The sequence below is a fragment of the Triticum aestivum genome, chromosome 7B (genome assembly GCF_018294505.1).
Source record: "Triticum aestivum cultivar Chinese Spring chromosome 7B, IWGSC CS RefSeq v2.1, whole genome shotgun sequence".
Classification (NCBI taxonomy): Eukaryota; Viridiplantae; Streptophyta; class Magnoliopsida; order Poales; family Poaceae; genus Triticum; species Triticum aestivum.
This window is the reverse complement of record NC_057813.1, coordinates 107263546-107281510: the sequence shown is the minus strand read 5'-3', so window position 1 is coordinate 107281510 and position 17965 is coordinate 107263546. Positions and strand designations below refer to the sequence as shown.

The 17965-nt window shown below is 45.0% G+C and overlaps 1 protein-coding gene across 4 annotated transcripts; it reads right to left on the bottom strand.

Annotated features, from left to right (window-relative positions):
* Positions 1-1043: 1043 nt before the first annotated feature.
* On the bottom strand, positions 1044-5978 carry LOC123157041 (uncharacterized). Of its 4 annotated transcripts, none has more exons than XM_044575268.1 (7): positions 5667-5978; positions 5486-5591; positions 4535-4614; positions 3985-4083; positions 3472-3492; positions 2685-2931; positions 1044-1548 (listed from the first exon to the last, which is right to left on the bottom strand). In XM_044575268.1, exons 1-7 carry the CDS (start codon positions 5897-5899, stop codon positions 1453-1455), a joined length of 882 nt encoding a protein of 293 aa, XP_044431203.1. In that variant the 5' UTR covers positions 5900-5978; the 3' UTR covers positions 1044-1452. The 4 variants fall into 4 exon arrangements, with proteins under 4 accessions (XP_044431203.1, XP_044431205.1, XP_044431204.1 ...); XM_044575270.1 differs by having other exon boundaries at positions 1044-1424; positions 5667-5971; XM_044575269.1 differs by lacking the exon at positions 3472-3492 and having other exon boundaries at positions 5667-5976.
* Positions 5979-17965: the final 11987 nt, after the last annotated feature.

Here is a 17965-nt window from a genome sequence, read left to right as displayed (position 1 = left end):
AACACCCAACAGCTGCAATGGTTACAGCTCGCGTTTCGACGGTAAGGAACCTGATACTAGTGGATGAGATGACTTTGTGATCGGCAGATCGGGGACTAATGTATCCAGGGTGTACTAGCCAAGTCCTGGATTACAGTTAACCAAGCCAAAACGCTTTATTAATTACTAGTACAAATGCCCGTGCGCTGCAACGGGCGAAAATATTTAAATCATAGCATTGTGCAACACCTCTTATATCCAATTTTGGCAAACGTCAAAAATAAGATTACATTGAGCATAGCATTTTGGACCATAAAATTCAGACGTGAAGAAGCCATCCTAACGGCGTTCGCCAAGACCGAAGACCTACTTTAGCTCTGCACTTTCATCCGATGAACAAGTAGTCACATAGAATAGTCTTTAAATCGATCTTACTTATTATTGTTCATAAAAACATGAATATATATTTTTTGAATTTCTCATGGCATTTGATACTCATCAGGCCTAAAAAACTTATGCAAAAAAATCAAGCATGAGATCTAGGATTCAGAATAGAGATCTTTAGAACAATAACTTTTCTTTTTCACAACAAAAGCAATCTTAACTATGTTTGATGCACACTAAAAAAATACCATATACCATGTTTCATGCATGTATCTCCGAGTGAAACTTGTTAAAATAAATGAAACAACATGATGAGAGGAATCTGGAGATGACACCAATTGATCTGCTGAGTGTCATATGTCGTGAAGGTAAAGAAGCACGACTCATGTGAACTTGAGGTCATAGATAGTTGATACAAATGACAATTTCCTCTTTGAACCCAATCCAAAATACATATTGCCCAATTCATGCAGCTGTACGACTCGGCAACACATAACATGTGTTATGTAGAAGGAATCTGCTGGGAAGCCTAGCCATATGCTGCCAGGGAATGGCTGACCAAACATGCAACTTGAGCGTTCATCTGTGCATGCTACTGAGCTATGCAATTTACCTAGTAAATTAACTAACCACACAGAATTTATCGTTGAGCAGAGTAGAGCTAGCAGCAACAGTCGAGATATGAAAGCGGAGGAACTGGTAGAGCTCCATCTGGACCTCGCCCTTCTCCTTCTGACTTTATTATTACAGTAAACATACCCGTACGTTGCAATGGGAGAAAATCAATAAAAGCATCTATCTAGAATCCCACTCCAAAGAATTATGTAGAGTCAAAGGGGGTCCAAACAAAGAACCTCATATGTGCTAATAAATTTTGACAAACCTATATGTACTAATAACCTTTCCAGACAGTACTAAAAAAGAATTAGGAAATTGTCCCGTTGAATGATGAAAAACAAAAAAGGAAGCTAATAGGTTGTTCATATGCACCCGATCTTTCCACCAAAACCAACCATCATCCATCCTCGTCAGCTTCAAGTTCTGTTGTTGTACTGATTCCTCTGCACCACAAACAAACAGTAACCACGATCACCACAAGGAACTGATAGTGCTACGACATGCAACCAACGACTGATTTGTGATCAAGTCGGTGGTGTTACGAGTCGTATGATGCCATTGATGAGCCTGGTGAACAATATGCATGTGAGTCTTCATGATTTTCTTTTAATATTCGATGCATTGGAGTTTCTTCTGAAGATCTAATCTCCTTCAGAACAATACATAATACAACAACCAAGAGCTAAATAAGTCACAACAGTATCAGGTAGAGTTTTCGGGTTCAATGCACATTGCAAAATGGTTTAGATCAACTTAGCAACCAGCAATTAAGTGGTCAATAATCTCATCTCTACCACGTAATTGACAGGTTTTATCTCCCTGAAAACATCGTTTGAATAAATTGACTTTAGTAAGTATGTTTATTTTTTCAAAACCAACCATGAAAAACTTTAATTTTCAGGGGAAGCTTCACTTTCCAAAGAAATTTATCTAGAAATTAATATTTCTCAAGTTCATGCTCTTGTACAGATAGCTAACAGAAAAAATCCCATCAGAAGTATAATTGAATCTTTATCAATGCAGAAATTGACACCTTCACAAGTACTCCCTCCGTTCCACAATACATGCCTTCCATTTGTCAAAATATAGATGTATCTAGACATGTTTTAGTATATAGGTACATCCATTTTTGGACAAATGGAAGTCAAGTATTTTGAAACGGAGGGAGTAGCTTGGATGCTGTTTCACAATTTTAAAATATAGCACCAATGTGTCCATGTACTTTGCGCCGACTCCCAGCCATGTGTAAGAATCTCAGCAATAGAGACACCTTTGCTAAAGAAAATGTTGTGCGGCCTGGGGATAAGATTGAGTAAAAGTTTCACAATCCACAAATCTTTCTGTCACCTACTTGTTTCTAGTTCTGCGATTGGTTAACTCAGTTACCAACGAAGTAGTGTCAGGCTTTCTACTTTACACAATACCAACAAAATTCATCAGAGAGTATCTTTGTACCTACTCTACCATGAAGAAGCTAGTTAATTTAGCAAAAAAGGCAACTGTGTAAAAACACAGTAGTGCTAGTTTCATTGGAATCTGATTCCTTTCCACCATTGTTATAGTCTACAGTGCATCGGCAGAACTGAAGGGGTTGAAAAGTTCAGAGACAGTGCCCATCAGGTAGCTAGCAGGTTGTACTTTATTTAAAAAAGAGGATGACACAAGATTCTTAGTTCTATCAGGAAAGAAAGAGAGAGGAATACCATCTCAGAGTGGTTGGAGCCGCGCCACTCCATGGATACGGCAGCAACGATGCAATCGGTCGACGTCCGAGAGTCCTCCTTGGCACCATCACCATCCTGGACTCTGCTTCCGTGCCCACGGGCCAATGGCATCTGCTCAGCCTCAAGCGTTGTGGGTGTGCCGGGCGGGGAGCAGGCGGTTAGGTCCCAGGTGGGGGGTGGGAGGAGGCGGCGGGGTGGCACTCGGTAGGCAGAGCGGCCAACGGCGCTGTGGTTGCACGTGAAATCATAGTCAGAACTTTGCATTTGAAGGTATACGCTCAGAGGAACAATTTTTTTCTCGATGCCGAAAGTACCAAATGCCTAAAACTGAAAATCACATCCTGAAACTGAGCATTTTATTGAGAATCAGCAAAAAAAATTAAAGACAACAATACACAGAAAGGTGAACGGTGATCTGATTTCAACACAAAATACTCATGAAGAAATAAAATGGGTGGACAGTGATTTGGTTTCTAAACATAAAGCTGATCATGTTTATGCCACACATTAAGCACATAATGTGTGCGTATTTGTAGCCTGAAACTTCTACCAACTAAAACTACTCCCAAAGGCAATCTTCAACTTGAACCTTATTCAAATTTGAACTAAAACCACGACGAGTAATTTGGAACGGAGGGAGTAACACATAAAGCTACAGACTACAATTTAGATGCATAGATTTAGCTCACTCAAATCAGTTTAGAGAGTACGCACACCCAATTCTGGAAAAAAATAATGCAAGGCCCAATTGTACCGATCCTTACACCTGTGAATCTGTGACCCTCCGCTGCATCAAGCATAAACCATCGTGAGATTGATTCCTTAATTGATCTGAAAAGAGCTGCTTGGATCTAGATGAACATGCGCGCTTTGCTGCGCCGGGAATTGTTGTGATGATTTATCAGTTACGTCCTTCACTATTTAGATGTTGGCTTTAGCAATCAAATGAACAAATGCCATCCCTCTACATATCAGAACCAGTAGTAATGGGCATTCTTTAACAATTGTTTGTTCTTCTAAAATTAGAACTGAATAGAATCATACATCTCTTTAAAACTAACCTTACGGACATTACAGGAAGTGAAACCAAAGGACAACATGTTGTCATAAAGAGATGCGGTGGAATCAGTTTTTTCAGGGTCAATCAAATGAACAAAACGAACATAAAGCAAACTGCACACTGTAGCATATCATCACCTTATAGTAGCTCTGGCCTTGTACAGGAACAAAGTAGAGAGCAGCATGTGGAACCTCTGTCCAGGAAGTAAAGTAAAATTACCTGAATACCAGTCTTCCTCCAACAGTTCTCAATCTGTAAACTCCATCATACCGCACACCAGATTCAGGAGCATATGAAAAACGCTTCTCTTTGAGGGACCTTTTTAAGTTCGCAAACAAGATGATATAATAACAAATATCAGCAGAAAAGTAGATGGCCTCCATATATGCAACAAAATGTATTGGTGAAAAAGAAATCATGGAAGATAATAATGCAATGAAACAAGACATAAATGAAAAGAGCTGCAATATCATTTTGTTTCACTGAAACGACACAAATGGAAATGGAAAACCATTTCATCTACATGAATCAACTTAATTCATCTTCATGCTTTTCTAGTCAAAAAAAAAAGAAAATACTTCAATGGTAGTTAATGTTTCAGTCAATACTTCAAATGGTGAGCAGTTTCAGTCAATGCTACATTATTTTCGGGTGAATACAAAATGATGCACTAATGCGAGCAGTTTAAGTCAATTCTCAAATGGTAGTTACAGCTTTAAAAGGAAAAAAATAGGAAAAGAAGATACATATGTTATGAATCCTAACATACCTTGCAGTCTCAGGGGCAAATCTGATCACTTTATAAGATTGCAGGCGACTTTTTGTCTCCAGATAACTCGCTAGATCACCCTATTGAGTTAACACGGATCTAGTTATCGGCAATAGATGACTAATATTTTCCAGGACAATCCAGTAAGATACTTTCTTATGGTTGCAATAACAAAAAAAATTGTTCACGAAACATATATGCATACTGCTTTCAAAAACCCTATTACATGGAGGAATGCTTTTCTAGATATGGTTATGATGAAAAAGGAATACACGCATTTGTTCTGTTTGTAAAGTGATCTGGATATGCATAAAGTGACCTGGATATTCAAAAAAATTGTTCACGAAACTTATATGCATACACGCATTTTCTAGATATGAAGAAAAGTATTGTAAAGTGATCTGGATGAGATGCTTTGAGTACAAATCACGTCTTGCAGACTCTCTATTAGGCCAATCACAAGCAATATATTAAAGGAGATGGAATACACATGGCTTAACTTGTCCAGTGTTCCATTTACGTGCACAGAGATTCACAAATCATTTCCAACTCTTCGACATCAGGCTTAACAATAGCAGAAACTTCATATGTTTTCTCGTCATAGCTAACACCCACCCACCTCAGGGCATGCGCCCCTCCATGACCAGCCTCACGAAAGCAGCAGCTGCAGACCTCTCCCAGTGGGCGTTTCATTTCAAATCAAAAGACAGGAGCTCACTCCTGGACTGGAAACCAATCCTCCTAGCTCTCTCCGTATAGTTTCCTTGAGGCTGTTGTTCTTAGTTCTCCACTTTGGACGTAACCAGTAAAAAACACTCCCTGTACTCGTGTTGCCGGGTACTGTCGCCGCTTGAGACTAGAGAAATGAAAATTCAGGTGGGGTGCCTTCTCCGCCCCCACTCCCCCAATGTACTGTTAGAACTTGATATAAGAGGAAAGGTGGAATAAAACCTTGAGTAGCTGCAGGTCGATGGCGTCCTTCACATCTCCTTGAAGAAGCCCTTGACGACAGCGACCATGGTGGATGGGGAACTCCCATGGCGTGCTCCATCTGCATCTGCAGCAGAGGATATGACGAGAAGATGAGGTCTAGGGGTGGCGGATCCCGGCCAAGAAGGAAGGAGGGACAAACCTGGGGCCGCCGGAGACGCGCCGGCGAAGCACTGCCCGGAACCCTAGCCACGGGGGTGTGGTTGCGAGCGGGCGGTAGAGGCCGGGAGATGAGAATCTGGCCGGAGGGGAGGGAGGCGCGGAGCATGCGGAGCTCGAGGCTGTGCTGCGCAGCGCCGGAGCTCGCCGGAAGCGGCCGGCGTGGGCGGCGGCGGCGGTGACTTCGTGGGCGAGAGGGAGAGGAGGCGAGCCCATGCGTGTGTGGTTGTGTATTTTTTTCTCTTTACAAAGTTGCTCGGACCGCGCGTTGAATACTCCGAACGCCAGGGTGTTTTGTGCAAAATCGAATCGTTTTCTCAGATATCCACTTAAGATAGGACTGCGGGTTGATCTCTGACAAATTGAGGGACTTCTTTGCAAAATGCCTGATGACGGACGACCAGAAGCGATCGCTGGTTTATTAGTAGGGAAAGACTATTAGTCTATTAGATCTAGCTAGATGTGACACCTGACAACGCGTTACTAGCTTCTTCGATACGTCCCAGCATCAAGCATCCACCAAGCCCAGCCGAAACCGCTGGCAAAAGTCACAGCCAAACCTTTAATCCGAAATCAACAAAACCCGACAGAGACGCTTGCATACATAGGGTTATAGCCCGAGCTTTGTGCAACACTTCCTTTGTCTAAAGCCAGATGTCATTCAGGACTTTGGCCCGTTTCGCTTCGAACGCATCGACGACAGCTCGACCAGACGTACTAGGCCGCGAGCCGGCTTTTACGTACGGCCTACACTGCTAATCTTTGGTTCTCGAAACGAAAGGATCGACACAAGACGAGTAGATAAGCCTGCGCCATGCATGCTTGCTCATTTCAGAGAGATCGAGTCGGCGTCCGATTGCAATGCCTGGTTCATGCATGGTTGCGATCGACCTGCGAGTGGTCTAGTCAGCCGGTGACGAGTCCACCTCTTTGCTTCCCTTTCTTTTTCTTTTTCTAGTAGACTCGTCGCTTTGCTTGGCTTGGTGACTTGCACATCTAAGTTTAATGATGCCCTCCCCAGACCCCAGTGTTTGTTTACTTGACGCTCACAAGATTGGGAGGGTTGCGGCTTTTAAACGAAAGAAAAGAGGGAGGTACGTCATACGTCAACGTGTGTATATATACTTTTGTACGCACGACGACACGGTGATCTTCGAGACTGGGACTGTCTCTCGATAAGGTTCGTCGTGGCGGAGTTGGTGGTGGCGCACCATGGCGTTCGGCTCTGACCGACCGGCTAAAATACATATACGGGGTTTGGGTTCGGTGAGTGTGCTGTTGGTTCGGCTCATGCGGCTCCGAATTGCTGCACATTGCATACGGGGTTTGGACAGGGACACAACTACATTTACTTTAGTCTAGCCGTCTTCAGGCCAGTGGCGGAGGCAGGGGGTGCTGGCAGGGGCCAAGGCCCCCCATGCTCTCACAAGTACACCTATATGTACTCCTAATCTTCTATTTGTCAGACAAAATTAGTAAGGTTTAGGTGATTTGCCCCCCTCTAACATTGTATGACATGTTTTGGTCCCCTCTATATTCAGCTTCTGGCTCCGCCACTGCTTCAGGTCATTGCCATCTCTATGCCTCCATCCGTTTCGACTGTTGCACCTTCGGTGCATGCATAGACTGCCATTCCTGCAAGTGTACCACCACCGAACATGCAATTTCACTTCGAATTCCGGACCTCAACATCCTGCTGACCATGGTGTTTCAGCAATCCTCTTACCCTCCGTAGTCCTGTTTCTGGCTAGCCAAAGTGCGTAAAGGCCCTGCACCATCACTCTCTCTCCTCCTCCGATGCTTCACCAAACCATGACAACATCTAGCTTGCGAGCACACTCTAAGAGCTAGCTGTAACCAGTGGGATTTCCACCGGAGCTCCTAATTCCGAGCATAAGAATTTCCAAAACAAAGCCAAATGTGGTCACTCCCAGAACATGTGGTACGTTGTCTCCTCCCTACCACACGCAGCACAAAACACTCTCTATTTGATCCTTCTACGGAGAAGCTCGCACCAACATCAAGGTCGTTACACATCAAACACCATGTTTGAATTTTGCTTTGTTTGGCGCCGCTGTGTCCCACAGGCCAAGCCAACCCTTGTGACTTGCAACCGACGAAGAAGACTCAGGCTATCCGTTCTTCATGCAGTTCATAGTTATACAAAGATGGTATGCTGATTTGACAGAAAAGTGGCCATCTTTAGTGTAGTTCGAGGCTATATGATCCTCTATATAGGGGGCCCCAGCACAATCTGCAAGATGTCATGTGTATCATCGGGTATGAATATGCATCCACTTTCTCTCGATTCCAGTCACCCCCTTGTTCAGTCAACAGTTCACTCACATGTGATATTCCATGCACATAGTCCTGGCTCGGTGGTTGAAGACACCCTTTCCTCGGGGATCTAATTATCGCGATGAACTTTTATCGCGGATCCATCTCGGATTCTCCATATGAGCCCCTCTTGTAGCAGGCCCCATCGATGAAGAATGGTATGTAAGGTGAACGAGCCACCACTTGGGCATGTGGCATTTAAAATAGCACCCTCCTCAAAATATCACGCTTTTAGAACACGCGCACATAAGGACAAAGGACCTACAAAATCCGCCATGCTTTCTTAGCTAGAAGTGCTTGGTTGAAAGCTTCAGGATCTTCAAAACCAAGGGCCTCCCTCATGTTTCTGAGTACAGATATTGTCCCATGCAATCCAGTGCATGGCTGCACCCCACCAGAAGTTCAAAGAGATCGAAGATAGGTTCCAGCACATTTTCTTTGTGAGTGCAAAACATCTCATGGTGTAAGTTGATGTTGACCGAAGCAGATATTTGACTAACATTTCCTAGCAGCTTTTGAGATACCTTGGCCTTTCCATCCAACAACCTTGTCGCTAGCACACACCCTAACATGCTTGAGCTTGAAAGTCCCATCTTTGGGCCTTCCAACCAATGTTGGGAGGCCAAGATACCTCTCAAAGTGCCTCATAATCAATTTCGATGACTTTTTTTGAGAGCTTCTTTGTCCTCCTCTCTGATTCCATTACCAAAGAATACACATGATTTTTGCAAGTTAACATTTTGTCCTGAAGCCACCTCGTAGTCATGCAAAATATTACCCGGTGCTTCAAAGTTTGTTTGGGAACCCTCTAGAAAACAACACTATCATCAGCAAATAACATGCGAGTTACTATGGGGCTAGTGATCCCAAAAGAGACTCCTTTATATCTTTCATACTTCGGGCATTCCTTGGTAAAGCAGATAAGCCTTCCATGCAGAACAAAAATGTAACGCCCCGAGACCGACGCTCCAGAAGACTTCCAGCTATTCCGAGTTTCGTCGTGTGATTTGTTTTATTTGTTGCATTCATCCTTGCATCATGTGCATTGCATCATGTCATCATGCCATCATATCATTAATTTTTAAAACCTCAACTAAATAAATTGTATGGATTTTTCGATCCATTTAAATCGAGGGACTCACATGGTGACTTCTCTTTATAACATATCCTCCAATATTAGGGAGCTATATTAAATATTCCACTATTTTGGAATCACCAAAACACACTTACAAAATAATTTCGTTCCTTTTCTGCTTCAAGTTTGGTCTCCAACCTTGCCAATATTTATTTCATCATTTTCCGGAGCTCCACCAAAAATCCAAACATTTTTGGACCTTCCCAAACCTCACTTCCTATTCAAATCATTTGAATTTAAATCAAATGAGTTTGAATTTAATCTTTCAATCATGGCCTTTCTATTTTTCGCGGAACAAACTCATTTTTGCGAGTCCGGAAAAATTATCCCCATGTCCTACTTCTTCCCCTAACCCCTCTTTCTTTTCTTTCCTATCTCTGTTTTGTTTTTATTTTCTTTAGAGAGGGAGAAGAGAGCCTTGCAGCCCAGCCGGCCTCTTAGGCCCGGCCAACCTAAGCCGGCCCAAGGCCCAGCCGGTGCCCCTCTAACCCTAGCCGCAGCGCCCGATCCCCATCTCTCCCTCTCGTCTCCCTCTCCTCCCTCGCGCCGTCAGGAGCCATCTCTCCCTCGTTCCCCCGCATCTCTCGCTCGATCCCCCTCCTCTCGCCCTCTCCCTCGAGCTCCAACGGGGACCGCGTCGCCAGGCCGCCGCCCGCTCCTCCCTCGACCCCGCCAGAAGCGAGCGCTGCCGAGCAGCTCCTTCGCCTCCGCTTCATCGCCGTCCTCCATGGCGTCGCCTCCCCAAGCTCCGCCCTGCCGGATCCACGTCGTCGCCCCCGTCTCGAGCCCCGCCGACGTCCAGCCTCCTCGACCTCGACCTCGACCTCCTCTGCTTCCCTCGTCCTCGCTCGATCTCGAGCAGGGGAGCAGGCACGTCATCGCTCCCTCTACCATGGAGCTCGCGTCCCCTCGCGTCGCGCCGCCGGTCTCCTCTTCGAGCACGAGCTCCACCTCCCCTGCTGCACGTCAAGGCCGATGCCGACCGCATCATCCAACGCCAAGTCCCGGCCTCCTCTGCTTTGTGGCGACCACCACCATGGCCGCGGCTACCATCAACCAACCGCGCGGCTCGCCCCCTGTCTCGGTCGTGCCAAGTTCCCTGCTCCGCCTCCACACGCCGCCCGCACACGCTACCAACAGCCAACAGCTCGAGCTGCCTCTATGCATCTCCGGTGACCTCCCGAGGCAGGGCCTTGACGAGTCCCTCGATGCCCTCCAGATGTGTCAATGCCTTTGTTTGAACCATGTACAACTACACGGTGATGCGCCAAGTACCCCTTCGGATCGCCAAGTTCATCTACGAAAACATGTACCATCTACCGTCGCCCGAAGACCCGTGTACCACTACCGACGCCGTGTACGACTACTTCCCACGACAACAATTGAACAACTACTTCCACTACGCCCGAATACCGTGGATGCGACAAGTTCCTCTCCGGACATGTACGACTACCGTTGCCAAGATCGCGAGTACCTCTACCGTTGTCGTGAACAACTACTTCCCTCGACGACTCGAACCGCTCCGAAAACGCACGCTTCGAAGGTATAACCCCGAGACGCCGTTCGTGGACCGAATGCATGTGTTGTATGAGATGCACCCTATGTTTGCACCGTGCCCGTTTGCTTCATGCACGTTCCTCCTCGTTCGCCATGCCGATGAACCGTGGGAACCCGGTAACCGGGATCACCCCACCATCTCTAGCATGTTTCGCACATCCGCACGCCTCCTTTTGCACCGGTATCTCCATGAGTTACCGGGACCGGAATGTTGCCGTGGCACCATTTTTTTTGCCGCCGTGGCACCCTTTTTGTTCCGCCATGGTGACCAAATGCTTCATAACATGCTCATGTCAACATTTTCATAAAATTGCATAAAACTTGTATATGTCATCCGCATCATGATAACAACATTTAAAATGTTTAAACTTGTTGTTGCATTAAATTGCTAAATGCATATGGGGATTTACCGGATTTGTTGTTTTTATATCCGGCCCCATTTAAATTGTTTAGATGGTATAGTTTATATTATGCTTCACCTCTTGCCATGTTTAACAATAGTTAATATTGTTGGGTAGCTTAAACGAGAGATAACTAAATAATTGATGTGGTGTTCCGTCAACATGCACCTCGTTGCATATTGAGCTCCACTTAACTTGTAGTATTGTTTGTTGCACTTTGCCATGCCATGCCTCATTAAACCGGACATGCATCATACTTGTTTGTGCATCATGACTTGTTTATGCTTGTGTGTTTACTATGTTGTTTGTTTCTTTCCGGGTTGCTTCTCTCGTTAGCTTCGGTTTCGTTCCGGAGTTGTGAGGATTTGTTCGTCTACGACCGTTTGTCTTCTTCTTGGATTCGTTCTTCTTCCTTGCGGGATCTCAGGCAAGATGATCATACCCTCGAAATCACCACTATCTTTGCTATGCTAGTTTACTCGCTCTTTTGCTATGCCAATGCTACGATGCCTACCATTTGCTTGTCAGCCTCCCAAATTGCCATGTCAAACCTCTAACCCACCATGTCCTAGCAAACCGTTGATTGACTATGTTACCGCTTTGCTTAGCCCCTCTTATAGCGTTGTTAGTTGTAGGTGAAGATTGAAGTTTGTTCCTTGTTGGAACATGGAGATGTTGTTCCTTGTTGGAACATGTTTACTTGTTGGGATATCACAATATATCTTATTTAATTAATGCATCTATATACTTGATAAAGGGTGGAAGGCTCGGCCTTATGCCTGGTGTTTTGTTCCACTCTCGTCGCCCTAGTTTCCGTCATATCGGTGTTATGTTCCCGGATTTTGCGTTCCTTACACGGTTGGGCTATAATGGGAACCCCTTGACAGTTCGCCTTAAGTAAAGCTCTTCCAGCAATGCCCAACATTGGTTTTACCATTTGCACTAACAACCTACCACCTTCCCTTGGGTTCTGCAGACTCAAGGGTCATCTTTATTCTAACCCCCCCCCCCCCCCGGGCCAGTGCTCCTCTGAGTGTTGGTCCGAACTAGAGCCCTGTGCAGCGCCCCCTCGGGGAAACTTGAGGTTTGGTTTTAGTTGTACGGATTGCTCATCTGAGTGTGCCCTGAGAAAGAGATATGTGCAGCTCCTATCGGGATTTGTCGGCACATTCAGGCGGTGTTGCTGGTTTAGTTTTACCCTGTCGAAATGTCTTGTTGTACCGGGATACCGAGTCTGATCGGAACGTCTCGGGTGAAGGTCTATTCCTTCGTTGACCGTGAGAGCTTGTGATGGGCTAAGTTGGGACACCCCTGCAGGGTATTATCTTTCGAAAGCCGTGCCCGCGGTTATGGGCAGATGGAATTTGTTAACGTCCGGTTGTAGAAACCCGAAGTTGACCTTATTTAAAATACATCAACCGCGTGTGTAACCGTGATGGTCTCTTCTCGGCGGAGTCCGGGAAGTGAACACGGTGTTGGAGTTATGCTTGACGTAGGTTGCTATAGGATCACTTCTTGATCATACTATTATCGACCGTGCTTTGCCCTCTCTTCTCGCTCTCTTTTGCGATTGTAGCCACCATATATGCTAGTCGCTTGCTGCAGCTCCACCTCATTACTCCATCCTTCCTATAAGCTTAAATAGTCTTGATCTCGCGGGTGCGAGATTGCTGAGTCCCCGTGGCTCACAGATACTTCCAAACCAGTTTGCAGGTGCCTATGTTACCGTGCATATGACGCAACCAAGCTCAAGGAGGAGCTCGATGAAGATCTTGCCCTTTGTGTTGTTTCGTTCTAGTTGATCAGTAGTGGAGCCCAGTTGGGGTCGATCGGGGACCTTTGTCGCATTTGGGGTTCTTGTTTTATTTTGGTTCCGTAGTCGGACCTTGATTGTATCTGGATGATGTAATGCTTTATTCATGTAATTGTGTGAAGTGGCGATTGTAAGCCAACTATGTATCTCTTTCCCTTATGTATTACATGGGTTGTGTGAATATTACCTCACTTGCGACATTGCTTTCAATGCGGTTATGCCTCTAAGTCGTGCTTCGACACGTGGGAGATATAGCCGCATCGAGGGCGTTACAAAAAATAAGGATGGGGAGAGTGGGTCCCCCCTGCTGTAGCCCTCTCGACGGCATAAGCCTGCATGAGAGCCCACCATTTAGCTTCACAGGGAAAGATGTTGAGTGACACAAGACATAACCATTTGAATCCACCCCCTTTACAAAACCAAAGCGTGGCATCATATGCTCAAGAAAAATCCACTCCACCTTGTCATACGCCTTCATCATGTCTAGCTTGACCACACATTATGGTTTCTTCCTCTTCCTCGTCCTAATCGCATGTACATACTCATATTCCACAATGACATTAGTAGTGATAAGCCTTCCAGGGACAAACACACTATGCACTTGTGAGACCATAACAAGAAGAACCACTTTTAGCCTGTTTATCAAACTTTGGATGTAATCTTATATAGTATGTTGCATAGACTAATAGGCCGAAACTGAGTTAGCAACTCCAGTGAGTTGAATTTTTGGGATCATAACAATGATTGTATCATTACAACCATCCAACGCTTTCCCTTCTAAAAATTATTTATGCCTTGCACACGCCCTCTCCAATTAACTCACGGTGGCATTGCTAGAACATAGCCGGAAGTCCATCCGGCCCTGGAACCTCGGTTGGCCCCATTTGAAACAGAGCCTCCAAATTTCCTTTTCAATGACTGGCATAGTCAACCCCGTGTTCATATCCCCTATCACCACCACACCATCTATATGTTGCGGCACACGTCTGATAACCCACAAGTGTAGGGGATTGCAACAACTTTCGAGGGTAAAGTATTCAACACAAATTTATTGATTCGACACAAGGGGAGCCAAAGAATATTATTGAGTATTAGCAGTTGAGTTGTCAATTCAACCACACCTGGATAACTTAGTATCAGCAACAAAGTATTTAGTAGCAAGGTAGTATGATAATAAAGGTAACAGTGGCAAAAGTAAAGATAATAGTTTTGTAGGAATTGTAACAATAGCAACGGAAAAGTAATAAGTGAAGCACAATATGTCAAAATCTCGTAGGCATTGGATCAGTGATGGACAATTATGTCGGATGCGATTCCTCATGTAATAGCTATAACATAGGGTGACACAGAACTAGCTCCAGTTCATCAATGTAATGTAGGCATGTATTCCGAATATAGTCATACATGCTTATGGAAAAGAACTTGCATGACATCTTTTGTCCTACCCTCCCGTGGCAGCGGGGTCCTAGTGGAAACTAAGGGATATTAAGGCCTCCTTTTAATAGAGAACCGTACCAAAGCATTAACACATAATGAATACATGAACTCCTCAAACTACGGTCATCACCGAGAAGTATCCCGATTATTGTCACTTCGGGGTTGTTGGATCATAACACATAATAGGTGACTATAGACTTGCAAGATAGGATCAAGAACACACATATATTCATGAAAACATAATAGGTTAATATCTAAAATCATGGCACTCGGGCCCTAGTGACAAGCATTAAGCATAGGAAAGTCATAGCAACATCAATCTCAAAACATAGTGGATACTAGGGATCAAACCCTAACAAAACTAACTTGATTACATGGTAAATTTCATCCAACCCATCACCGTCCAGCAAGCCTACTATGGTGAAAGAACATGCGCTGCCCCCATGTTTGGTTTTGGTAATTGATGACAATCTCTATGGACTAATGGTTACCTTGAGTTATATTTGAAGGTTTTGTCCATAGGCTTTTCTTGAAGAACATGTGTTGGTTTCAAGGAGTTTATGAGTTGACCAAGGTGCTATTAAGGAATTATCCAAAGATTGGTTTTTTGAGTATTGAGCTTATTGCTAGTATGTCTTGAAGAAGAAGAGAAGATTGTGTGAACATTCATGTGTATCTTCAAGACATCATCTTTATGAAGAGAGAAGATTTCTCACAAAGCGTAGAAGATGTACCGAGAGGGATCAAGTGATCCCATGGTATGGTAAGCATTGTCCATTGCACTTTGTGTACTAACCCATAGTCTATGTGAGAGTTCTATGTGGGGTTAGGTACGTGTCCATGGGATTGCGTCAAGAGGAAGATATCATACAACCCATGGAAAGGATGACATCAAGTGGTGATCGTCATCAAGATAGCCGTGTGCAAGTTCAAGTGGAGCATCACGAAGAGATCAAGTGCTTCAATCTTGCCATCCATCATGGTGTCAATGGACTTGTGAAGATGTGCCGAAGAGTAGCTCACCCATAGTGGACTATGGGGGAGCAATCATCTAGTCTTCATCGAGCCAACGCAATCAACAAAGGTGGTCCAACTTGAGGGAGTCAAGATCTTCATCATCTAGCTCAAGTGGACCATGTGCAAGGAAAAGGTTTGCCCTTGATAGGTTTTCTATTTTACCGGTCTCGTGGTGGTAGTTGGGAGACCGGGGTATAGGATCGTTTGCCGTACTATCAAGGGGGGCTCTCAAGTTGGTAGCTTGATCGTATCGTTTGTAGAGAGCTCAAACCATTGCATCCTTGCATCATGTTTCTTGGTTCTTGTTTGGTTATCTTTGTGAGTCTTAGAGCTTATGGTCATCTTGATGACAAGCTTGAGTTCATCGAAAACGGAGTTCGCATGCGTCTTCTATGATGTTTTCGGTGTTGGAGGTTTTACCGGTCTTATCCGAGGAAGGGTTCTCACCATTTTCTTATGAGACTTTTACCATTTGCTTATTCTTGATATTTCTATCAAGATTGTGTTAGCCCATGTTGTTAGCTTTCCAACAAACTTGGTTTTGTTGAATTCGGAGTCCGTTTGCAAAAGTTGTGGCTGTTTTGGTAAAGGCTGCAGCGGTACTACCGCGACTAGAGCGGATGTAATTTTTTACTACCGCTCCAGAGCAGTACTACCGCGGCTCCTGAGCAGTAGTACTGCTCCAGAGCAGTACTACCGCGGCTTCTAAGCGGTAGTACCGCTCCGGAACAAAATCTCGTGTTTTGCTCAGCGGAAGTAGGCACAGAAGTATTTTTTTTAGTACCGCTCGCAAACAGTAGTACCGCTACCATTTGCGGTAGTACCGTGAGGTCGAACGGTAGTACCATGAGAACGAGCGGTAGTACCGCTCCGACGGTTCTACTGGCCTTTTGCCTCCTCGCTGTTGTTTTTCAAAGGGGTACTACCGCCCTAGCGGTAGTACCGCTCCTTGGAGCGGTAGTATGGCTCTGTGCGCGCTGTGAGCATAACGGTTGGATTCGGGAGCTCCTATAAAAGGGGGTCTTCTTCCCCATTCAACCTTATCCTTTGAGCGTGTTCTTCCCCTATTGTTGACCTTCTTCGAGCTTGCTAACTCTCAATCCCTCCAATGATTCTTGCTAGTTCTTGAGGGAAAAGAGAGAGGAGATCTAGATCCACGTTTCCACCAATCACTTTCTCCTCTAAGTGAGGGGAACCCCTTGGATCTAGATCTTGGAGTTCTTCGTGTTCTTCTTTTGTTCTTCCTCTCATTTTCCTCCCTATCATTAGTTGCTTTGGTGGGATTTGGGAGAGAAGGACTTGGGCTCTCCATGTGCCCTTACCATTGCATTTGGTGCATCGGTTTGAGTTCTCCACGTGATACATGGAAGTTACAAGTTGAGAAGCTTATTACTCTTGGGTGCTTGGTGCCCTTGAGCTTGTTCCTCTTGGGTGCTTGGGCGCCCTAGACGGTCGGTGGTGTTCGGAGCTCAATCATTGTGGTGTAAAGCTCCGGGCAAGCATCGGGGTCTCCAATTAGGTTGTGGAGATCGCCCCGAGCAATTTGACGGGTACCGGTGACCGCCCCCAAGGGTTGCCAAAGTGTACGGGTCCGGTGACCGCCCCCAAGGGTTGCCATTTGTACAGGTTCGGTGACCGCCCTCAAGGGTCCCTTAGTGGAATCACGGCATCTTGCATTGTGCGAGGGTGTGAGGAAATTACGGTGGCCCTAGTGGCTTCTTGGGGAGCATTGTGCCTCCACACCGCTCCAAACGGAGATTAGCATCCGCAAGGGTGTGAACTTTGGGATACATCGTCGTCTCCGCGTGCCTCGGTTATCTCTTACCCGAGCCCTTTACTTATGCACTTTACTTTGTGATAGCCATATTGTTCTTTGTCATATATATTCCTATCACATAGTTGCTTATCTTGCTTAGCATAAGTTGTTGGTGCATATAGATGAGCCTAGTTGTTTTAGGTTTTGTGCTTGACAAATTAACCGCTAGGTTTATTCCGCATTTGTTCAAGCCTAAACCGTAATTATTTTAAAACGCCTATTCACCCCCCTCTAGGCGACATCCACGATCTTTCAATTGGTACCAGAGCCTCGTCTCTCTTTATAGGGCTTAACTGCCTAGAGAGTAAGGATGTCGACTAGGGGATTAGGATTCTCTGACACTCTTAGTTTCGACGGCACAAATTTTGATGTTTGGGTAATTCGCATGCTTAATCTCTTTAGGGTCATGGACCCAAATTTAGAGTGAATTGTAGATATGGGTTTTTCTCCTCCAAAGGATCCCCAAAGATTATCTTTAGAGGATGAGAAAAACTCTTATCTCAATGCTCAAGCTTCTAATGTGCTTTTTGATGCTTTGAGCAATGTAGTTATATTTCAACTCATGCCGTTCCGGGATGCTCATGAGTTGTGGAGGAAGCTTCAAGATAAATATGGTGTGTCCAAGATTTGTGGGGATGATTGTTCTCCCTCCTCCTCCAGCCGTATAGTCTTCTCAACTTCTTCTACTTCACCTACATGTGGTTTGCCACAAGGTAATGATATGGTGAGTAGTGTTGGTCATTGCAATGGTGATAGTATGCTTATTGTG